Source organism: Desmodus rotundus, chromosome 1 (genome assembly GCF_022682495.2).
Source record: "Desmodus rotundus isolate HL8 chromosome 1, HLdesRot8A.1, whole genome shotgun sequence".
NCBI classification, from domain to species: Eukaryota; Metazoa; Chordata; class Mammalia; order Chiroptera; family Phyllostomidae; genus Desmodus; species Desmodus rotundus.
The window spans coordinates 183,563,346-183,588,491 of NC_071387.1; the positions used below are offsets into that span (position 1 = coordinate 183,563,346).

General features: G+C 43.1%; 1 protein-coding gene across 6 annotated transcripts in view; it reads right to left on the minus strand.

The window, feature by feature from the left end:
- SEMA5A (semaphorin 5A) overlaps positions 1 to 25,146 on the minus strand; it is a 451,159-nt gene that overhangs the window by 112,241 nt on the left and 313,772 nt on the right. For all 6 annotated transcript variants that reach the window (XM_053913864.2, XM_024578532.4, XM_053913861.2 and 3 more), the window contains one exon: positions 19,957 to 20,161. In XM_053913864.2, coding sequence (XP_053769839.1) covers positions 19,957 to 20,161 — 205 coding nt within the window. The remainder of the gene's footprint in view (positions 1 to 19,956; positions 20,162 to 25,146) is intronic.

A 25,146-nucleotide genomic window follows, 5' to 3' on the forward strand; every position in this document is an offset into this window, starting at 1 on the left:
CCTGACCCTTCATCTATAAGCTCCAGAGGGTCAGGCTCTTGGGGTCACAGTCTGTCCTGTTCACTGGTCTCACTGGAGTCTAGGGTGGTTCCTGGCACACAGTGGGTGCTCCAGCAGAGCATGTGGTTCAGTGTGTGGACCCGAAGCCCCATCGCTCAGGCTCGACTCCTGGCTCCCCGTAACTCTTGTCTCTGTGTCTTCTCCCCAGGGCCCAGCTCACAGGTCCAGGGTCACACAGGGAATTTGTTCATGAAGAGGGTGCGGATGGTGCCTGGTACAAAGCATTCGCTGTGAAAAATTTGTTATCAGTATTTTCCTGATGCTTTTAGCTTATAGATAGATTATAAGCCCTACTCAACTTTTGTCCAAAATGAGCAAGCTCCCTGCCTCTGTCCGTCCCCCACACATGAAGCAGGAGGAGAGAGGATCACTCTATTACTGCCGCTCGCTACTGCCTTGCTGCACAAAACCTCAAAAGCACCGCTCAGGCCTCTAAATCATAAGCTGATGCTTATAGGAAATTTACCACTGAAGTTTCCTGTGAATAAAAACCGTATTACATTTAAAACGAGAGGGCAATTAATAGAGTCCTCTGGGTATCTTTTCTAAAGCTCTCATCTAACCCCACAGCTTAAATCTAGCCCTCATCATTCTGCTAAGGAGGCAATTCAAGTTTCTAGAAGGAAATTACTTGCCTTAGATTTATTGTATCTAAATTAGAAAACAGCCACCCAGTTGGCAAAGTTGGCAGCCCTTCCCTGACAGTCACCAGGCAAGAACACGAGTCTAAATTGCCTTCTGCCCCCCAGCAGTGCAATTTATACCGCGACCAATCGCATTAGGTATGGACTGGGGAGGTGGAGAAAAATCTATGCTAAGCACTTTTGTTCTTTTGCAACATTAATTTAAAAGAAAAGGAGAGCTCTTTACTCAATGGAATAAGAAAATTACTTTGTCATTTTTCTGGATTGCTATATTATACTAATTATGAACTATAGCTTGTCTCACTTACCGAGCTATTGGGTAGCTAGAACTGTCACCCTCGTTCTTCAGGCATGATCTCTTATTCACCCCCAAGGCTTCAAGTTGATCTGAGGTCTCTTACCAACCCAAATCTCTCTTTTTAGCTTCAAAGGATTTCCAACCAGCTATCACACCTACTCACGGAACTAGAATTCAGCATATCCAGAACCGAGCTGTGTCTCCCCTTTGGCCCAAATCTGTCCATGCACCTGAAATCCTGAATTCATTTATTAGGATAAAAATTCCAACCTGACTTTTCTTATCTCTCATTTCCATCTCCTGTCACTCCACCCACACCACCAGCTAATTTAAGTTTCTCACCAGTCAGAATATCCTGCCTTTTTATATCTGCAGGTCTTACACGATTGCGGCCATTCCTAGGAACATCCATCCATACTCTCCTCCAGGAAACCATCGCCCTGTCTCCGGGGCCCAGCTCCCACACATCTCCTCTGGGGGGCATTTCTAGTTCTCCTAGTCCAGGTCTGTGGTCCCAAATCCCTATGCCTCTGGGATCTACAGGAAGAAATGCTTAACAGTTTTTGTGGACAGGATGGGAAAGAATAAGCCTTCACTGTTTAACTGGACTTCAAAGGAGGAGCAGGCACTTGCCAGGCAAAGAAGGAAACAAGGGCATGTGAGGGCAGGAGGGCGGTCTGACCACAGCAGGGGTGATTAGGGACCACGACTCATGGACATGTAGGATTAAATGTTGCTTGGAAAGGTGGTGCACTGGGTTGCAACCACAAATGATTGGGACACAATCATTTGTTTGGAACCAGAAAATGTTGGAACCAGAAAATTGTTTGTGGCACGTGCAAATCCGTGTAAATTGGACTCAATTTACACGGATTTGCACGTGCCACAAACAACATCAAGGGTAAGAAAGTGCTGGCCTCCACAAAACACTTTGGTCAGCAATTAGGAATAAGGTAGCAGAGTTAAAGATTCTAGAACTCTGTGAATGACCAACTTCAGCTTCCCAACCTAAGGCCCACAAGTGGGTTACGAACACAGCATAACATAAATCTCCTCCACTCACGGGGCAGAAGAGGTAATTGTGTCCTGCTGGTTTGGTACCTCATTGCAATTAAGTGACCTTGACTTCTCCACTGTGCCATACACAGAATGTCATTTACTATGGCCGCCATGCTTGGGAACCCCTGCCCTGAACAAAGCCCTATAGACGGGCTCCAGGAGACGTCACAAGGACACATCCCTGCAACACCACTTAGAACGACAAGATAGTGGAAACTAGCCAAATGCCAGGCAACAAGATGCCCTTCCATTCAGGGAAACAAGGGAAAACTGTATGGCTGTAAAGATTAATGGACTTTAGATGCATACATAAACATGAATGAGTCACTCATAAAAGATATTAAACACAATTTTAAAGAGCAGGTCTCAGGAGGATATATGTAAATCCATTTACCTCAAGTTCAAAATCATATAAAATTAAGCTATGCCACTCAGGATATGAAATATGTTGAAATTATATAAGGAGAGCAAGAAAATAACAAACACAGAATTCAGGGTAGTTGGTACTCTGGGGAAGAGAGAATGGGGTTGGTGGGGGACATGAAGTGCCCCTCAGAGCTCCTGTGCAGTCCTTCTGTTTGACCTGGCTGGTGGGTGAACGGGGGGGCCTGTTGTTTACTCCTTATACATATGTATGTGCAACAGCATCATGCTTGTGGTCTCTAATTACCAAAAGAGCCTCCTTAGGAACGGCAAGTACTGTGGAATGTAACTCCTGACTTTCATAAACTCACCGTTTGGGTGGGTGAGCAGACCCACCTCTTGCACCCTGTGTTGTCTCCCCACATACACACTTGCACGTGATGGAAAGCTAATTTCAGGTTCAAATATATTAAAATAGAGCTGAATATTTAAAACAAAAGGGGCATAAGTACATAATAATGTACATGCACTTCTATTCCCTAATAATCCTCTTGGGATATAACAGCTATTCCTTGGAGAGCACCTGCAGTGAGAGCCCATACATGTCTCTACTCTCTGTCCCCCTGACCAGGGTATGGGGGTGTGTCAGGGAAGAAGGGCTCCCCATGACATGAAGCTTGGAATTCTGCTGAGGTCCTGCTAAGAATGAATGAAGGATAAAAGGGTGGAAGAGAGAAGACAGGCTGAGGGCAAAAAGCTGCTTGCTCCCCAATAAACCTTCCTGGTGATGATGGAACCTTCCACAACGTCTTCCAATTGCTGTGTCTTACTCTCTTTAAACACAGTCTGGGGAAGGAACTGAGTTTGTGTCTGGCTGCCTCAGAAACACAATCTGCTTGAGAGTAGACAGGACCCTGTGAGCATTAGCCCAGGAATTAATTAACAGAAATTACGGGAGGGCAGTGGAATTGGAAGACTGAAATAAGAAAGTAAAAATCCAAGGGGCCAGAAAATCCTAGCTGGCATCCAACAGGCAGCCATGACACATGTCATTAAATGTTCCTGTGCAAAGAAATAGGCTTACGTTGTGACACTTTACTGTGATGAAAAGCTGAAATACTCAGCCACTAAATATGGCCCATACTAATGATGCAGATTCCAGGACTCCTGGGATTGCTGGCTTTGGTGCTGACTTTCCACTGTGGCTTCCTGGATCTTTTGTGGGTGCGCATCTGTTTTTGATCTATATGGCATCCCAGCTAAGTTCTTACTCACATAGAAGGCTACTTATGAGCCTCAGCAAAAGTCACTGTTTTTCTCTAACTAGGATTCAAGCATCTGAGGGGCAGCTCGGTCCCAACACCAACTATGCATTTTCCAACCATAAAGGTTATGGTGAGAGAGTCCCAATCAGACAGCAGGAGACAGAGGACCAGCAGTGGGGTTAAATGCAGGTGCCTGGACCTGGTGTAGGACCAACCACAGAGCACATGAATAGCCATCTGATTCCTGGAGATGTGTTAGAGGATGCAGAACAAAACTCAGATACTACACAAGATCAGATCACAGGTCAACAGAGATGTCAAAGGCCTGGTCACTAAAACTGGGTGAGAGATCAGAGCCCAGTCAGGGCCAGGTGAGCTGGCACTCTGCCTGCAACCTGGTGCTCCTGGCAAGCTCTGTGCTCAAGTTCAGGAAGACCCCAGAACCTGAGAACTCAGAGATGCAGGCTAAGTCCTGCAGACAAGCTGTCTGATGAATCCGCACAGGTCAATGATTCAATAAAGACCCAGACAACTGGCTCGTATCCAATCCACGCAGAGAGAAATTAATGCTGCCCACAAATGTGTAAAAAACACCAACTTTAAATAATCAATATAATTTCTGATAAGAGGAAAAAATTACATTTTAACTCAAAAAAGTGTAGTTCGTTATGCAGGTTGCTTTGAAAGACCCAATTTACCAAGGACAAGTCAAGGCCTCTGTGGTTGAGGCTATTTTTTACTTTGAATCAGTGTACTTTTTCTATGGTCAAGGTCAGATTTTAGAAATTAACTAAGTGATCAAATCAAAGAGGACCTAAATGAAGCTCCTATTGTGATAATTAATGTTAGAGATCACTTTCAATACTGAGAATTTTTTATTATTTCAAAATCCCCTAAATCTATTTGAATATTTAGAAAATTAGTGGAATTTTTATTATTGGCACAAATACATAATAATTGAGGCCTATGAATCATCAGCTTCTGCTGGTCTTGACTCAGGATCACTCTAAGGGGCTTTTACTACACGTAGACGACTTTCAATATTTTACTCCCACATGGTAACAATACTTAACACATATTTCTAGTTGAACAAAGAAATCTTTCTGAAACAAATTCTCCTTTCCTTTCTCTCAACTCAAGTTTAATTCCTCAAGTAAAAAAAAACTACATATTTAATCAGCTTCATTACACTCAGTTGGAACTCAAGAGTTAGACTAAAAATAGGTAACAAGAACTGCCCTCCTGAACATTGTTTTAATCTCAGAATACTTAATAATTTCAAACAGAGTTAAGCTTTTGTAGCCTTCAGAAATCCAAAAATGATGATAATCATTCACTTGGACAGAAAGTTAATTAATTTGCATTTATTGCTCTTAAGTGGCTCAGAGGTTTTTTTTTTCTTTTTTTCTTTCATATTTGGTGTTAGTTAAAATAATGACAATGGGGCTGGATTATTGGAAGGATGGCTGGATGGACAGATGGACAGATGGCTCCTCGCTTTCCATTTGTTAAATATTTATTTTAGCTCTTACTAAAGGCGGCCAATGACGACAACAGGGGAACGAACTTGTTTTCTTCCCATTGATTTTTCTGTGGTCTAGAAGAGTAACTGTCTACATAATTATAATTTCAGGTATTCTTGACTTCAGGGATGAGTAAGTTCAGGCTGCCTAATTCTTCATATAAAATCTCATTAGCAAAATCACATCCTCAGTGTCACATAAGAAATACTTATACATCCCATGGGTAAATCAGAGAGGATCAGGTAATGATAGCATTTCTCCCTGAGGATGTTAGCTTGAAACATGATCCCATTCTTAGCACTGTGAGAACTGTGTGCTTCCTTCATAGGAACCTCTGCATCATCTTTCTATAAAGACAATTTTGTTTAAAGACCATAAAACACTTTATTCAAGAAACATCAACTTGGCCATCTGTATTTCAAAAAGGAAAGTGGGAAAAATATTATAAACCAACAAATATCTGGAAAGCTTTTGAACCTTACTTTGTGATTACACTATTTTTGAAAGAACCAAATTCACAGATATTCTGATGTTGACATCTATGCAATTGACAAATACCACTTCTGCACATTGCTCACTGTCAATAACTGTACTGTTGACCCAAATCACAGTTGGCCACAGGTATCCTGGTGGGAGGAAGTGCACTGTGCTAGTTCATCGGGATGATCTGGGAAGGACCCATTTTTTTCCAACGGGTTCCAGGTGGGAACTACAGTATTAATAGGTTCACCTTGCTCCCCATACCTTAGTGCTCTTACGGGTCTGTCAAATCTCTTTCTTGGACAGCAAGGGATTTCTCTACCAACATCTCTGCGAAGGCTTATTCGCAAAGAAATGATGTTTTTTTTCTTTTTCCTCCAGTCGCTCTGTTGTGTAACAACTTCTGCAAGAAAGTTCATGCCGAATGTCATCATTGATGATAGCTCATCATGCAGTGGACGCTGTAATTATTCCTTCCCAGTCCTTGGGTGCACTGCTGTCTGCTTTAGAATTTAATTACCTAGGAGCCCATGGCTAAATTTGCTTAGTAATGGTTGGTTGTTATTGCCAGGCATAACGTCCTGCCAATTTACAAGGATATACAGGGGTATATACAAGTTATCAAGGACAGCGGACTGTGCTTACACAAAAAATGAAAAAGGTAGACTTTCAAAACCAACCCTATGAGCAATTTGGCTGCTGTGATTAGATGTGGTTCCACTTTGGGCCAAGCAACCTGACACCTTCGCAAAGCCCTCATTACCTTGTCCTGTATGTTAGATGAAATCATTACAGAAAGATCTACTCTGAAGACAGCCTTCCTTGCAACGGATGAGAGAAGACAGCACTCTGGCCATCTGAGAGGAACCCAGTTCTCCCGGTGCCAAGATTCAATTTGTTAACACATTGTAATGAAATCAAATTATTCCAGGTTTTATGGTACTAGAAAGAATTTTGTTTTCTGATTTAACAGCTTAGAGAATGGCTGTGATGGGCCAGCTGACAGTAATTTCCCATAGTATCCTAATGCCCACCAGCGATGTGGAAGCATAGTGGAATTCCAAATCTCTGCTCTTTGCATTGCCCAAGGGATCACTAAACCTCATCCCAGAGGCCCAAGGCGACGCTGAGCAGTGCACAGTCTCCCTTGTGGGAACCGTGAATGCTCCCTTAGGGTCCTAGAGTAAGTGGGTGTCAGAGAGTCAGCACCTCCTGGGGGAAAGATGCAGTCACCACAATGCCTATAGGTGACTTGAGAAGGACTCCCTTGACAGGGTGTTTATCTCTCCAGTTAGCACAAGAACAAGCATCCTGGTCACAGGATAAAGAAAAGAAGGAGGAGAGAGCAGAGATGGCGGGGGGAGGGGGGGGTGCAAGCACAGATGGGACAGCCCTTCTGATTTTTATTGTTGCCAAGCAGGGATTATCTTTTGCTTACTCATTTTGATTTGTGTAGGAATTAGTAAATGCTGTAAGATCAATGCATTTCTCCCTTGCCCTCCTCTTCTATACTACAGAATTTTTTTCAATACATTTGCTCACAGAGCACCAGAGCCAATGGGAAATGATTTCATTCTGCCGCAAGCACGTCAGTCATTTCTAGATCACCGGACATGGAGCAAGCACTTGACGCAACGGGCAGAGCAAACTAGGGGAAGACTCCTTTTCCCTTAAATAGGAACAGCTTTAATAATTGCAGGAGTAGCTGTTTGCCCCAAAGAAGCATTTGATATTTAATTTAAAACTTTAATAACTGAAACCCATTTAGAGGTTTTTCTGTTTGTTTTGGGGGGGAGCGTTTTTTTGTGGAGGTGGACAGCATGTATGAGGTAGGGGGCATCTAAGAGACCACATACGGTAGGCAGGCAGACAGGTAAAATAGGTTCCTCCCTTTGAGTGGCCAGACCTGAATATGGCAACAGGTCACCTAGGTGATTAGGTGACATTATATGGCAACGGTGAAGGGATTCAGCAGATATCATTGGACTCAGGGTGGTGAACACCCCATACAGTGTACAGATGGTGTACCATAGAATTGTACACCTGAAACCTATGCAATTTTATTAACCAATGTCACCCCAATAAAGTCAATAAAAATGTTTTTTAAAAGGATTCCAAGTAAGTTGACTTTGAGTTGACCCAAGTGGGACTACCTTTCATGAGCCTAGTTTAATCAGGTAAAAGCACCTGAAAGAGGGTTTGGGCCCTGAGAACAAAGGTTCCCTTTGCAGGCTGGACGGAGTAGGAGGTCACGTGCACATGAGCACAGGGGAAGGAACCGCACGTGGCCTGTATGATGTGGGACTGGTCTCTGCCAACAACCTGAAAGAGGCTGGAAATGGATTCTTCACCAATCCAGCCTTCAGATGACACTGCAGTCCCACCTAACATCTGAGACCCTGAGCAGGTGACCCTGCTGAGCAGAGCCCAGGCTCTGACCCACGGATAGTATGTCACACAACACAAAACTAATAAGTCTCTGAGTATTCTATTTAACACCTCGTGGAACGGTTTGCAAAACTGGGTGTCTCCTTCTGAGGTCAGAGGCCCTGCTCCCTTTGAAGAAACTGGTCCCATCTTTCCATATATGGGACTCAGTACCACTCCCAGGTGGTGGGGCCAGTGAGCCCCTGCCCCAAGTAAGGCACCTGTGCAAGCTGACCAGCAGCCTTCAGTGTGGCCTGGCCTGGAGTCCTCTCTGCACAGGCAGAAGAACGGCGATTAGATACAGGGGGTTCTCCTTCTAAGGGACTCGAATCCAGGAACACAGAGAGGGGGACTGTCAATGGGGCCGCAGAAACGGGCGTCCTTACCACGTTCCCGTTGCTTGAAGTACCCTGAGGAAGTCTTCCTCACCACCAGGAGAACCTAATTCAAGTTAAATGTTATGGCCGGGGAAGGACTGTAATCGAGATCTTATACATTGGATGGTACTGATGTGATAAGAATGTTGCAACAACAACAAAAGAAATCACACAACAGCCTTGCAGAAGCAGCAGTGATTGAAGTTGATTCCTTAGAATAGCAGCATGTAAACCCTGTTTGAACAAATAAAAGCTACTTGGAAATCAGAAGGCCGGGGCGCTTACAGGCTGCTAACGTCTCTTTAGAATGGCGGTTACTCCACAGGACTGAGTTCAGGGTGCAGGTTACAAAAAACGAAGGCAGAGAGCAAAACAACAAGATGACTTTTCCGAAGGCTCATGAGATGCTCTTTTAATTTGCGGTTGTAAGGTGACATCATGGGAAACAACGACAGCTGACCCCATCCCACCTTGCCGGAGGTTCTCATATGGGACAGGGGGAGGCTGTTCCTGACATATCCCACCTTAATATTTGGAGAGCTTAAATCTGGGGGAAGTGTCCTTGTATTTCTGTCATTAACCAGTTCCTGGAATTGGCACCTTGACTTCATCTCCACTGATGAGTCAGTTTTTCGTCTTTATTTGTAACTACAGTGAACGCTAACAGCTCACGGCAAGTGAAGCTGGGTCCTGACAGGAACCTGAGGCTTCCTTCTTCCTGCCTGTTGTGCACCCTCCTTGGTCAGCGAATGCCTCTGGGAGAAGCAGACCTCTGCCTTCTGCAGGTGACCTCAAGTGACCCCCTCTGTCTCACAAGTTACTAAGACTTATGTGGATTTTTATTTTAATATGTACTCAGCCCAAGTAGTCTATTAGAACTTTAAAACTAAGCATGGAACAAAGGAAAAGACCACACAGACCTGCAGGTCCCATGTAATCATCGAGCATTTGGAATTTATTAGGTTTCTGAGTATAATTTGAATTCCAGCTCTGGTATCCATAAATACCCCAGAGAGCTCTCATTCAATTTGAGTTTACATGAGGGTAATTGAGATAAACTGAAACGTGCAGGGTGTCACATTCATTATTAATAAAACTGGTGGTCTTGTAGTGACAGAACCGGGGTTTATTTCTTTAAAAGTAATTTTCTTTTACTACTTAGTTGATTATGTAATCATCATGGAAAAGATAAGGGAAAAACACAGAATTTTCCTGTCCAAGTTCAAGCATGATAGCACCTCCTCTCTTGAATGTTTTTACGTAAAAGTGATCATCAGGCTGTACTGGGTACACGGGGCACCTGCTGTTACGTTCATTGTAATGGGGGTCACCACAGTGACCCCCAGAGTGAAATATATAAGGATCACATCTCTTTAAGGAATATGAGTATTTTGTACAAAAAGAGTAGTTCACAAGTATTGCAATAATTGTAAAATGTCTTTAATGTATTTGCCACAAAGAAATGGGTGAGAATGGAGACCTTAAGATCTACAAGTCCAATTCCTTTAAAGTAGCACTTGTAGATTCATCATCAAATGATCAAACAAGTGGACCTTCTCCTAACTGAACTACCCACGATAAAAATATCTGCTGAAGCTCCGTTAGCATGTTCCTCAGTTACGGGCTCCCACAGCAGTGCTCGCCACCAGACTTGCCTTTAGGAGTTTTCACGTGGAAAGCGGTTTGAAGGTCCCTCTGCAGAAGTGGAGATTCAGACTTCACGCAACAAGAAAACCCGGGGCACTGTGTGGACGTTACTAAAATCTCTTCGGAGCTATGATGTCATCACTGCACACAGAAGCAAGAGTATACTAGGTAGGTTTTGTATAAGCAGAAGGACAGCTGGTCGGGAAAAAGAGACTATGGGGCTTAGACTAAAGAAACGGCCTTGGTACCTAAAGGAATTGTATCAAACATGCGCCTCAAGCAAGAGTGACATGAAAAGACGAGGTAAAGAGAAACAGTTTCTATTTCTTTTGTCCAGAGAGCACACAGCTTTGCTGCCTGGGGTAACTTTCAATGAACACTGATCCTGTGACACGTGAAAGGGAAAGTAGAAAGACTGAACATAATTGTAAAACAAACAAACACACAGAAAGCACAGGGAGAGAAAAACTGTAGAATGAGCTACTCCATAAAAAAAGGAAGAAATCACATCATATTAAAAGTGAATTGGTATATTTACTGATTCATTGCATAAAATTTCATAATATTATTTTGTGGTTGGGCAACTAGGAATAAGCCACTAAAGTTATTCAGGAAACATAGTTTTAAACACAAAACACATGAAAATGCAAGAATTTATAATCCTATACTGGGTAAAACAAAATAATTAGTCGTGTTTATGTCATTTTAAGTAGTTCAGCATATATTAAATTGTTTTCAACAGGGAGATTTTCACTCTTAATTGGGCCTGACATAAACTAATACTAAAGAACTAATTTTGTTTATTGAGTTCAGGACACTGAGAAATGTCAGCAGGGCAGCAGAAAACCAGGCTACACTTTAAATTTGGCTGCAAGACCAGATGCAGAGTGGAAAAGTACACCCGGCGGAGTTAGCGGCACTGGGCCGCTGGAGTAGAACCCACAGTCTGGATGGCTTAGAGAAATGGCACCTTACTACCTCAAGGTTCCGGAGGTGAGAAGGTGGCCAGGCCACGCGCCCACGAGACCCTGGGTGGAACTTCTCGCAGATTAAAACTTTAACCTAACTTCTGTGGGGGAGGGAATACAATGTAGTCCACATGACCAGGTAACAGATTTTCCTACGCCGCAATTATTCACTGAAGTTGTGTTATCCTTAAACCCAAAATTCTTTAAATATTATCAAGTAAGCATTCCAACTACATAATGTTCCCTATCAGCCCATGGGAACACCTTGTATAAATAGGCGCACAGGGAACAAGTCTGAGTTAGGGTTGGATTTTCAATTTCCACTAGGAAGGGCAGAATTTGGAATGAGCGTAAACAATCTCTCCAGTACAGTATTTGCACAATGTAATGCTTGCTTGGGACACTTAGGTAGTTGCAAATAGATTATAAATATTGAGGGAGATAAATGTTAGTAATGGCAATATTACTGTATTACTTTGTTTTTGATGCCCAAGAGGATCTCCTCAGGGTTTCTCAAGTCTTAAGTACTTAGTCCAAGGGAATGTTGAGGTCCGCCCCTCACTCAGCAGTCTCTTTCTCTTCCGAAAGGGAGCCAAACGGCCCCTTTTTATTTGGTTTTTCTACCTGCTGATTATGGAAGCATTACTGATTTCTGGGTTTTAACAATGATTAGGAGCAAGCAGAATGCTACTATGTAACTGGAAGGGAAGAATGGGAGGGTAGGATGGAGCCACCAGTTATATTTTCTCCATGGTACTCCTGACAAAGGTAAGTGGAAGACAACAGGCATGAGCTCTGGGCTCCCACCTGCATCAATGAGGCACCTCCTTGCTCTTTCCTCAGGTTATGATGCCCCTGACTTGAGACCCCCAGAACCCCCCCTCTTTGGGGACTCCTTCTCTTGTCCATCAGACTTCCTTCTCGGGGAGACTCACATCAGTAGTTGTAAACTTTATAGAATCTAGGTCCATGGTGCCTAGTCTCTACCGAAAGGGCTCAAGCTGGATATTCCAAAAACGAAAGTCCTCGAATGTGTATTCCAGTCTTCGCCTCGCACCTTTGAAACTCAGTAAACTCTGCCCCCCCCATTCCTCCTTCCAGCTTTATTTTCCCCAGCACACATCCCATGTGACTTCACTGTGTTGTTTGTTTGCATCTCTCTCTGAAATACAAGCTTCTTGGGGGCAGGGAGTCTGCCTGTTGTGTTCACTGCTGAATCCTCTTTCTGGAAATGTCATATCAGAATTTCAGTTTCTCCCTTCTCAGCATTACTTAACTGCCCAAACCAAAAATGACCAGGAGTCATTCTTGCTCTTACCCATTCCCTCACCCCACACACTGCCACAGCCCTCACTGAGCCTGCCATGTCCCCTCCATGGGAAGGCCCAAGAACAGCATTTCTCAAACTGCTATTAGCACTATGGCGAGGAGACTTTCCACACTCTTTTTCCTGGAATTGTCCTGCCGCCCATGAAATTTTAACACTAAAGAATGTATATTTGGCTGTGTAATGCATGGGTACCTATATTTGACACACACAAAAAATAAGACTTTTTGTCCCTCGAGAACTAATTTTTGCCTGGGGAAGGCAGGACCTCTCAGCTGAGCATGCGTGCCTTGGTCTACACCACATCCTGTCTGCCAGCCATGCCCACCTCATACACCCCGTCCTGGACTTCATTTGCGACTGAATAGCCTTCACCACAGTCAGGCTAGACTTCGGTGCACAATCACAACGCAAAGACATGTGACTACAATGCCTATTTATTTTTACAACTGGCCAATCTTGCAGCACACCCACACTGAGGATGTGGAAAGAAACTTTACCTCAATTTTTACTGTTTCTACCTTTGTGCTACCCTGTAATGCCTTCTTCAAGAATAAGGGACAGTAGTCCTTAAACACATTAGCCAAAGAACACATACGCATGACCCATGGACATGGACATTGGTGTGGGATTGCCCGAGTCGGGGGTGGGTGGATGTGGGCAAATGAGGAAAAAATGGGGACAACTGTAATAGCATCTATAATAAAAGATAATGAAAAATAAAGACATTTAACATTTCATGTTACTTCCTTGATTTACAAATTTGTCAGTTTTATCTTTTCCCTTGATTAAGATCTGAGTTCCTTAACATGGACTACAGAGCATCTATCATCCGCCCTGTGGTTTGCAGCCGTGTCATTCTACGGGGGTGAGTACTTACCCCCACTGCAACACCCGAGAGAGCAGAGCGGGAAGCAAGGCTTATGAGCTAATGCATTATGAGGGGCACAATCCCAGGGCTGTGTGAGTGAGGAAGAAAGGGAGCAGGAAAGATGGGAAGTAAAGCCATGTGAGGTGTCACCATGGGGCCACTCCTTTATGTCGAGCCACAACCGGACATCTGCTTGGTTACATGGGAAAGCTTGCCTCAAACGGCCCATTGGTGGAAAAAGAGAAAGAAAACTCATTAGTTAGTTTCTTCCCATATTCTGCTTCTCATTGGGTGAAGCTCACCTCACAGGAGATGAATTCCCCTCCCCTTCTGGGTTGCATCTCCCAGCCCCTTTAGCATCTGCTAAGAAGCCACACCTCACACAGCAGTGTGCGTTTCACAGAAGACCAGAAGTGGCAGGAGGGGACTAGCCAACAGCTGGTTGGCATCAGTTGGAAGGATCTCAAAGTCCCACTGAGGGATCTATCAGCCATGGTGGCAGATGAGACAGGGCATTGGTTGAGGGTCCAGGATAACAGAAGGCCACCAGAGTCTGAGGAGGTGCTCAGACGGGCGATTCACAGACACGCTCTCTGTGCCTGAATGCGCTGTGCTCCACCAGCCTCCCAGCCCTACCGACCACCATGTTCTACAGGCACCTTGGTTTTTCTTTATCTGAACTTGAAATGAGTTCTTAGCTCCCACCCATCCTTTTTCCATGACTTTTCTCTGAGGCTTTTCTTCTTTGGCTGGAAATGTTTAATCTTTCTGTTTTTGAAGGAAAGATTAGTCTAGAATAATAGTCTTGAGTCACACTTCCTTTTCCTCCAATTCATATATGTGTGTGTGTGAAGCATATATATGTAAAACTATATATATATACAGTATTCAGTATATATAGTGTTATAAAACTATACATATAGAAATCTAGTATTAAGTGTTCCACTTTTTCTTCCTTTTTGTTTCTCAAAGCTTCTCCATCATTTGTTTGGCTGAATCTAGCCAGTAATGAGTCTTGTTTTGTGTTTGTAAAAAGAGATTCCCAGATCTATTTCCCAAGATTTTCATTGTGAGGGATATCTGCCTATTTTCTTTATTTCTGGTTGAGTATAATGTTCTTAATTCACAATGTTTTTCTCATAATTTTTAGACTATGTTTCATAGATTTATGCAGCTGAATAATATTCAGGAACCATCTAACTATTTCCCAATTTCAGGCATTTTTTCCCCTGAATGCCTAAATAAATCCTTCTCTCCTGAATGCGCAAATAATTCTTTCTTTATCCTTGGAATTTAAAAACTTAACCTGGCTATAATTAGTGCTCATTTATTATGAATCAATATTGTTCAAATGTGGTGTGCTTTGAAATTTGCAAATTCACGCCTTCCTTGATTTCAGGGAAATCATTGCTGGTACCTCTCTCAGTCCCTGCCCAGACTACCAACTTCATTACAGATAATGTATGACTGTTGGTTTTAGCCTGATATAGTTTCATCATTCTGAATTAGCTTAAACCATTTGCCTTCAAATCAAGTCACAGCTCTTTAGCAAATCATACCAGCAACTACTGAAATGAAAAGTCAACATGTCTGTCAGGCTCACGTGGCTAACAGATTCTGCATCTCCATCATGGTGAAGTCTGCGTCTAACCACAGAGAGCATCAAGGTGCGTCCATTACAGAGAGATTCTAGGTCAAGAATACTATTATTTCATCTCCAACAGCACTACTTGAGTAGGGTCCAGAAATGCCCAGTGTGATGTTCACCTGTGAGCCTCTTAGAAGTAGCAACTCTGCACTGAACTAGAATCGCATGGGGCTGGGCTTGGGAACCAGTATTTCCACATGTCCTACCTAGAACAGGTGAGTTATCCATGCTCAAGGTGAACAAACATTGGTCTAAAATAGTACTCTAGCAATAACAAGGGTTTGAATTAAGGGAATAAATAGTTATAAACAAATAAAATACGTGGTTAGCACAGGTGACAGAGGGCTCGAATTGACAAGATGTGGTGCTTGAACAAGAGTGAGATGGACTATCAGGGAAGCATCAAAGTTGTGCAAAAAAGGCACAAATTCAATTATAGGCACAGCTGGAATTAAGGCAAAGTGAAAATGAAAGTCCTATATTTCATCCTAGAAGAAATCCTTAAGCTTAATGATATTTCTAGGAGGCAACATAAAATTAGAAGAAGCTTAGCAACGGGCAAAGCCAGAGCAGCAGCACATGGCCCTGTGGGGCATGGCCCTAAGGGGCAAGCAGAACACACGGGGCCAGCAAAGGAACATCACAGAGAGGTAGGAGAAGCGGCAAAGAGACGGCGTCCTGCAAAGCAAGGAAGGAGAAGGTTCCCAAAAAGCATGACTGGCCAACACCACTGTAATTCTGTCTTTGTAAAGAGGAATTGAGCAGCTATTTGGGTATAAGATTGGGTCACTTTGAGAACCCCAGCCATAAATATTCTAAAGGGGTTACCCATGTGTCATTTTGCTTCCTAGTCTGAGAAGACCTTCAAATAAATAACAAAATGTCAGCACAGATAATGACCCAGACAATGTGCTTAGCCTTGGCTGGATTTCTCATAAGAGAGGCAAGGAGCAGCAAGCAAACAGACCCCAAACATGTCTGGGAAAAGGTGTATGACGCGGCAGTGGGTAGGGGTTGGCTGGCAGGGAAATCCATTCGAGCTGAGGGAAGCACCGGGAACTGCACTGTTAACAGAGGTCTATTTCATGTTGAGGTTCAGATAATACTGACAACTAGAATAAACCAACTTTCAAATGGCCATTGGCAGATTTCCGCCAATCTGTGTTTATTCAAATAAAATCAATATGGGAAAAAATCAACTTTTCACCAAATCTGAATTCCCAAACCAAAATAATAAACTGATTTGATTATCAAGTTAGGAAGTCCTCTCACGTGACATTCACCGCTGTTAATGTCACACTCATGGTCTGTCAGCTGAGTATGTATCAGTTCCTGGATAAGCACAACACGGGCAGGAGGACGGCAAGGACCCTGGCCTCGTGAGCTCCTTTTCAGCTTCAATATCAAAGAAGATGATTATGCAGTAACCAAAGTCCATAACAGGTTTTTAGAAACTAGACTTTAAGTGAAATGACATAGCAAAACCAATTTTACCCTAAAGTAACTGATATAAACAAGCGTTAAGTTCTTGTGGCACATTTCTGGTCACAAAACCATCACTAAACTTCTAAATAGAGACCCAAACATTTCTAACATTAAACATTTGAGTAAATGTGAGCTAAACATACATTAATTAAAGATTAATTCAAATAAATAATTCTTTTCTAACTTGCTGATTCTAGTGCAGGGTCACATGTGGCTGAAGCCTGTCCCTGTAGCACAGGGTGCAGGAGGGACCCACCCTGCAAGACACCCTTCCGCCGCAGGGCCATGCATGCACATCTACACTCACCCAGACTGGGACGGCTGGGGACAGCCAGTTCCCCTCATGCCTACGTCTTTGGGATGTGGGAGGAAGCTGGAGGAGCATCTAGAGAAAAGCCACGCATACCTGGGTGGAACGCACCAACTCCACACACATGGTCAGTGGCCCTGTCTGGGAATCGGGTTTCTTTTACTCGTCAACATCATACCGAAACAGAGGTGCACCAAATGACATTACTCTAGGACCTGCTCAGTACTCGGGGTGCTTTAACTTTACTGGTATAAGATATAAGTAAAAGGCCATTTAAACATCAGACTTCTGAATATTAAAAATTAAAATCTCTAATCTTTATAAACCCCCTGGTGTAGCTCTTAACAGATTTAGTTAAAGCAGACTGGAATTTTCAGATATTCTTCTAAATAATCCATGTATATATTTCAATACCTTGGAAATAAAGAAGAAATGTATATGCTGAATCATTAAAAATTAGATCCTTTAAAACTAAATTTTATTATCAATTGCAACTTGCTAAAGAAGAACTCCCCTTCTAATGTACCAACCAGTGTCATCAGAGATAATAAGAAGATCCAGAACTTGGCTGAGACACGGCATTTATCATTTACAAAGGTCCTGAAGACAGAATCGCCAAGCTAGTCTAAAGGGATGTAAATACCATCTGCATATTTAGCGGCCAGTAGATCTCTTGAGGTGTCTGCCCTGAGTCCCTGCACGTGGTTTGGAGCAGGACTCTCTTCAGGATGCACGAATCCATGGTTGTTCCCCTGCTGGAAGGGACTTTCACCCACTGCAAACGCCTCTTTCCCTTGAAGTTAACAAGCACGCTGACTAGTGAGACATGGAAACTGCAGAAATAGTCTATGCATGGAATCTTCCCCTATCCCCCAACCTGTGGCTGAGTCAGCAACATCTTCATATGTATACCATGATTCAATTTGAAGATACGAAGTAGAATAAAACAGCAAAAAATAAGGTCTATAAAACAAAAAAGCAAATCTCTGGCCCTGGCCAGTGTGGCTCAGTTGCTTGGGCATTGTCCCATGAACCAAAGGTCACTGGTTCAATTCCCAGTTGGGGCACATGCCTAGGCTGCATGCTTGGGTCCCCAGGGCATGTACGGAAGGCAACCAATTGTTGTTTCTCTCTCACATCGATGTTTCTCGCCCTCTCTTTCTCTCTCTTCCCTTCTCCCTAAAATCAAAAATAATTTTTTTTAAAGTGAATCACTGTAGACAACTTTGCTGAATGGCACATGATATGTTTTTACAGAATCACAACTACAAACCTGGAGACAGGATCAGACAGCCTGGAAGAGCAAATCTACAGCAGCCTGAGCTAATTCCCTGGCTATACAGTGGTAGGAAGAGATGATTCCAAACAGACTTGGGCAGGTAAGCTTCTTGAAGGTTATACTGTTTAAAAAGCCATGGATGTTGATGATAATTTCACCTCAGATCTATAACTTCTCTAAGTTGGCCTATTTTGATTTGACTTAAGATTCTATTCAAACACATCATTTATAATAAAAGTCCTCACATACTGGGGTGGACAAGACTAGGTTTACAGTTGTTTATATGGAAAAAATGTATCATACAAGAATAAATAATAATGCAAAAATAAACCCTGTGTCTTATGAATTCACAACTGTAAGCTACTTTTGCCCACCCCTGTATTTCTCTCCCATAGGCATGTTTTAAATAGTGGTGGGGCAAGTTGCTCAGTGCTATAGACTAAATGTGTGTGTCCTCCCAAAATTCATGTTGAAGCTCTAGTCTTCAAAGCAATGCTACTTGGAAGAAGGGCTTTTGAGAGGTAATTAGGCCGAGAGGGTGGAGCCCTTATGAACAGGATTAGTGCCCTTATAAGAAGAGAAGTGAAAGAGATGATCTCTGTCTCCACCATGAGAGGACACAACAAGAAGATGGTCATCTATGAACCAGGAAGAGGGCTCTTACCAGGAAACCAATTGGCCGGCACCTTGATCTTGGCCTTCCAGCCTTCAGAACTGTGAGAGGTAGATTTTCTGTTGTTTTAGCCATGCAGTCTATGGTATTTTGTCATGGCAGATTGAACAAAACATTTGCCAGGACAGTGCCATTGGAACTTATCAGAAGTTCACAGTGGAAGCAAACATCACCTTCTAATAGCCTTGGTTGTGGAATTGGTCCCAATTCTCATGCTGAAGCCTCAGGATGCTCTGTGCTGACTTGCCCAGGCCTGCTCAGGACCACCCCATCACCCATTTTCCACCCCTTTTCCAGGTCTTGCCAAAGAACTCAACAGCCTCCTAGAATTCCATACTCTGTGGCATCAATCTGAACATTTATGAAGAAAAACTAGAAAAACCTTTGGAAATGCCCAGTCCATTAATTACACAGTCTACCATGTGCCAAGCATCTGGAGGGGCCATATGGAAAAAAATGGCAGAAAAAGAGATATGGTTCTTGCATACAATCTAGTGACCAGACAGACACTGTCTTGGGATGGTAACTGTATGTTTTCTCTTAAAACAGCAAACTCTTAAAACCTAAGGCTTCTATATCAATCTTCTCCAAGGCTTCACTGAACAGCTTCTGGAAGCCTCACTCATAGTACCTGTTTCCATCTCACTTCCCCCATGCTCTGTCCCCTTTCTCCCAAGTCCTCCCCCAGACTGATCTTCAGAGGCATGAGTGGTCTCCTTTGGGGACCCGATGGTCACCTCCCTGCCCTGACCTTGTCTGATCACATGGTAACACAGCTTATAGCGATCACTCCTGAATCTGGCACCTGTAAGGCCAGCTCTTCCTTCTCAGTCAGCTCTCAGGTTAAATGTCACCTCCTGGGAGAAGCCAACCCCCACCGGCCAACTGTAGGAGACTCCCTGACTCTCACCACCCATCGCTGTATTCACACCCACTGTGTGAACTTGACACCACCTCTTACATGTTGTCCTTGGTATTTGGCTTTTATCTGCTGTCCCCATGAGGGTAGAAACTTCTGGGATAATATTTCACTCAGCCATGTCCTCTAACAAATTCCACTGTTTTACATTATCCAAATTAAAACTTGCCAAAAAAATACTTATTTTATGGGAAGTTAAGGAGCAGTACTTAAGAACTCAGACATTGTTTTTCTAATTAATATTATGACTAATAGTAGTGAAAGAAGAGAAAAACTAAGATATCGCAAAAGAAGCACAGAGGATAAGGAAGGGCGATAAGGGAGAGGTCCTACCTGTGGCCAAGTAGATGGTGTGGATGAGGGCATCCCTGCCCTGCACCAGGTCAACGGCCACGTGGGAAAAGCGGCTATTGTCCTCCATGAAGGAGGGCACTGGCGTCACTGGCTGCACCACCTCATGCATCAGTATGAACTTCTGGGCATCCTGCAGGTTCCGTTCTGTCAGGTTCACGTACATTCCTTGGTCCACCGTGCCACACTGCAAGGGAAAACAGGCCATTGCTGGAACCAGCCACCTGGGCACCCACTGACCCTGGCCACCCAGCTGGAGGCTGACTTGGAAACTGAATAACTGAACTGTGCAAACATGCCTGCTTCGCCACAGTCCCCGAAGTCCCCAACCTAGTGTCTCACTCATTTTAGAGTTGAATTTATATTTGAGGAGTCTCTCAACTTCATCATAACTGGATGATCAGAAGTTAAAAAGAATAAATGAAGTGGAAGTTGTCGCTAACTTTAATTTGAACAGCATATGCATAAAATTGCCACATTGCCTGCTGAGTCACTTGGGAGCCCTCTGACTAAATGCATATTCTTTTATCTGCCTGACAATTCAAATACCCAAATTGAAAATGCAGCAATCAAATACATAATGCAGATTTATTAGTTTTTTTTTTGAATTGGAGCAGTGGGTCTATAAGTAAGATATGGAGATAGAATTAGGTCATTTTAATCTGAAAATTATGTAACATTATTCTAATATCTTCCACATGGGCTATAGCAACACTGTGATGGCTTTATTGTTTCACGCTCATATTCCAAGTTGGACAAAAAAAAAAATTTGTTTAGAGCCTAGGAAGATGTGAAATAACATGGTGAATTTGCAAAAAAAAAAAAAGGGACTAGAGATAAAAGAAGTAGGGGAGGGTGATGAGGAGAGAGAAAAGTGTAAAGGAGGACAGGAAAGGAAGAAAGGGAGGGAAGAAAAAAGGAAGAAAAGAGATTTTCAGATTGAGGAAGTATATGAAGATGAATCTGGGATATACCAGGGGGAAATCAGCCTAGAAATGACTGAGAATTGAATTCAGAGCTGTGCTGTGAAGAGGCCGGGAGGTACCACATGGGATGGTTTTTGGCAAGAATGAGATAGAAAGGGGGGTGGAAAAGAAAGCAAAGCTTTTCTAGGACAGAGCATAGAATCGGAAAATTGCCACCGACCTTTCTCATTTCTCTCGTAAACTTTAAATCCTGGTACCAATAAAGGCCGATCCTCGGCTGAACTTCATGTAAGTCGGTCAGATGGAAACATACCATCTGAAACTTCCATTCATAACATGCCATTTCTAATACTAGGTTTTATAACAGGCTAGAGGTGCAAAGTGTAAGATGGAAACTGCTTCATTTAAAGCAGATGTTATTTTTGCAGCACTCGATAAAATACCCTACATGCCATAAAATGATAGGCGGATTGTAGCATTAAAGAATCTTGGAATGAAATAGATTTTGAGCATGGTCCAATGTTTCATTTAAAGTCACATCCTTGCAGGGGCACCTCGGGTGCCAGGCAATGGGACCACATGTGGTCAGGTGAAGGACTCACCGTGGCTACCCAGGAGCCATGTGGTCTCAGGTGAGGCATTGCTTTTCAGCTTCTGCATCTGCCTGTGAAGTGACTAGGAAAACTGCTCACTTCCCAGAGCTCTGTGAGACCCACTGAGATAACCACTGGAGAGCATTTGTAAATTAATTGCAAGTGCTTGTAAATGCCAAGGCATGATACAGTGTGCCCGGCACAGTAAATAAATGGTCAAAGCATTCATCTTGTAGCAGAACAGCAATTCTATGGTCCATTGAGCTGCAGTGGCCAGAGGGAAATGAATGAATAAATAAAGAAAGGAATCAATGGGTGAATACACTAGCAGTTGCTATTGACTGTGCTAGGTGATTTTACATAATTATCGCATGTAGTCTTAAGACTTGGAGGACAGGAACATTCCTATTAACCAATGTGTTACAAAGTGAAAGACAGCCCTACTGGACTTGGTCTGAAGTCCACGCAGATGAGTTCTAGTCCTGAGAATGACTTTATGTCTGATGTTTGTTCCTCCTTAAATCAATGGCAGTAGTTAAGGTACAGGTAGCAATTAGCTATCTGCCTGCTGGGTGAGCTCTTGCACACAGGTTTTTGTTTTGCATGCACAGTGATTTTTAAAAATTGGCATCACGAAAATTGGAAGTGCATAGCCTGACCAATGACCACCCCTTGCTGTTTGTTGTCCTCCTGGACCCCACAGCTCATTTAAGTCATGGACTTTTAATATTGTGATTTATAGTAAGAAAAATCAATTTGGTCTTCTGGCACAAGCTCCTAAAACCCTCGGAATTTCATAAGTGATGAGTGGGATAAAGATGTCTTTTGTTATGTTGATGAGGTGACTGCAGGACAGCATCTGAGGAGGTGGCCTGGTTGCCAGAGGAAAGGACCCTGTGATTAGAGGGCTGGAACTTTCAGTCCCACTCCCCTCTTGGGAGGGAAGAGGAGCTGGAGGTTGACTTCAATCACCAATGGCCTAAGATTTAATCAATTAAACCTATATAATGAAATCTCCATAAAATCCCCAAAAGACCAGGTTCAAAAAGCTTTGGGGTTGTTGAACATGTGGAAGTGCTGGGAGAGGGATGTGCTTGGAGAGGGCAGGGCAGCTCTGCAGCCTCTCCCCACACCTTGCCCTAAGCATCTCTTTACTTGGCAGTTCCTGAGTTAGATCATTTTATAATCAGCTGGCAATGTAGTAAGTAAGATGTCTGAGTTCCGCGAGCCACTCCAGCAAATTAATAGAAACCAAGGAAGGGGCTGTTGGAGCCTCCTATCTACAGAGTATTGGTCAGAAGCAAGGCTGACAGCCTGGACCTGAGACTGTCATCCAAGCGGGGGATGGAAGGGCTTACCTGTGAGATCTGCTGCTATTTCTGGGTATATGTGTCAGAATTGAGTTGAATTGTAGGACACCCAGAAGGTGTTGGAGAATTGCCTGGAGGCACAAGAAAAACTCCCACACACAGGAGCTGGGTGACAAAATCATTATTCAAGAACTGGTTTTGAACTACTCTACAATGTCTTGGTTTCTTTTTGCAGCCTATAATAAATATCTCACCAAAGGAGTCTTTTCCAATTATTTTGAAAGCTATTTAAATTTATAGCACATATTTATTGGATCATGAGTAACCCATGAGTTCTCTAGTGAGCTGCAAATTCTCTAGCTGTGCCTCATAGACTGGGCTCCTCCAGTGTCTGTGTGACACCCTGGGGACTCTGCACAAATGGAAAACAATAAAAATAGCAAGAACACAGTTACCGTCCTCATATGACTTATAACCCACAATGGTTGGCTTGCTAACACCTCTGTAAGTACTAAGGTTAATAATTCTACTGATTTTTAAATGCAACACTTGCATTTTTATTTATTTGTTTCAAGGGCAACAGATCCATCCTCATCCTAACTTACAGGCACTTGGTGGATGAGTCTACAAGCCCGTGATCTCATGATAACCTTCCTCCTGTCTTGCTGTGAATGAGCTTCATGTATCAAGGGCTCTGATGACATGGCCACGTCCCTTAACGTAGTCCTTCAACACTGGCTGCCATCGAGTCGAGGGTGTATTGTCCATGTCAGCGCCATCACTTCTGATGGGCTGTCATCAAAACTGCACAGAAAATTCCAGAGTCTGTGCAACCACAGCTGTGCCACTGGGTCTTGGATGATGTTTTCTGTCAGTAAGTGGGTCTGGGTGACTTTGGGGACCACAGCCTCTAACAGGATGCGGTTTTACAGCACCCCCGACAGCGGTTTCGAGTGCAACTGGTAAGTAGTTTTTGTTGTTTCCTTATCATTTTCAATGGAAATTTCTGAATTAAATCTTGAAATATTACGCACTGTCCTCTTACCCATACTTCTTTCTGAACTTGAATCATATTTCTGCTCCTCTAATTAATAGCTACTTCTAGTATATAAATGCTGCATAAAATTCCAAATGTTGGTAGGCAAAAAAGAATTTGAAAAAACTAGCCAATTCTCGTTGTTGGCTGTTGCAAACATAAGGCCCTTTACACACGACTAGTAGAGGGACCCTTAGTCGAAAGCCTAGTCCGCTCTATGTCAGCCTAGATGGTCCCAGGAAAGTCAGTAAGGAAGCCTAAGCTTCCTAGCAGGGTTTCAAACAAGGTAAACCAAAAGAAAACACTTGGAACGTGTATGCACTAGGAGTTGTACAAAGAACCACCATAAGGTATAACTTTAGTTTCCCACAAATCTTAAATTCCACCCAAAGAGAAGCTCAGCTAAGCAAGCTTCTTGCCTGAAGTGAAAGCCATGTGTCTCCAAGCTTCCTTTATTATACCGTAGATTGGACCTACTCCCATCTCACAAACGTGAGTAAGCCCTTCAATGTGACGCTGGCACTATAAAACCAGATGCCTGTGGCCTTAGGAAATGAGCAGATTTGCTGTGGGCTATAAATATAGCCAGATAAAGGAGCTAAATTTACCCACTGCTTGGAGGCGGTAAGACATCACAAAGTTTCTAAGTCACTTCTTTGTGAAGACTTCTGCAACAGTAGCATCAGGAATTAAAAGTATACCATAAATACAGTGAGTGTTCTCATTAAAATTTTTAAGCTGCAGGATTTTGCAATGAACTTTTGTAAAGGGAATGCTATGTTCTACCTTCAGGGTTTTACAAAGGGCCTTCATCTGGACATGGGTGGGATTTAGATACAGAGACTCAATAAATAGGCCAAGCATCAGTGTTCAGTTACTAGTTACATAAACCATACATGCCATCAGGACAAGTGGCTAATGCCTGTTTTGTCCCCACTAAACTGTTGGCTCACCTGACCCACAATAGGAGCTTCCCTGTCCAGTACTGAACTTTCTCATCAGAGCCTGGGATAGGAAATGTGAATCTGATCCCCGATTCCCTGACTTACAAAGTGCGGATACAGAGCCCACCTTACAGAGTTGCTGAGAGGAGAAGGGCAGACAAAGTTTATAAAGCATTCACAACATGTGGCACCCAGAAGGCCCAGTAAGTGGTCCCTGAGAGTCATCTTCACCATGTACATGACAGAGTAAAAATGCACGTTCACCGATGTGACCAAAATTTACTACTGAAGTGTACATGCCGGTGCATTTGCCTCTCTCCTTCCTCATTTCATGGATGAAAATATGAGGTGGAAGATGCTACA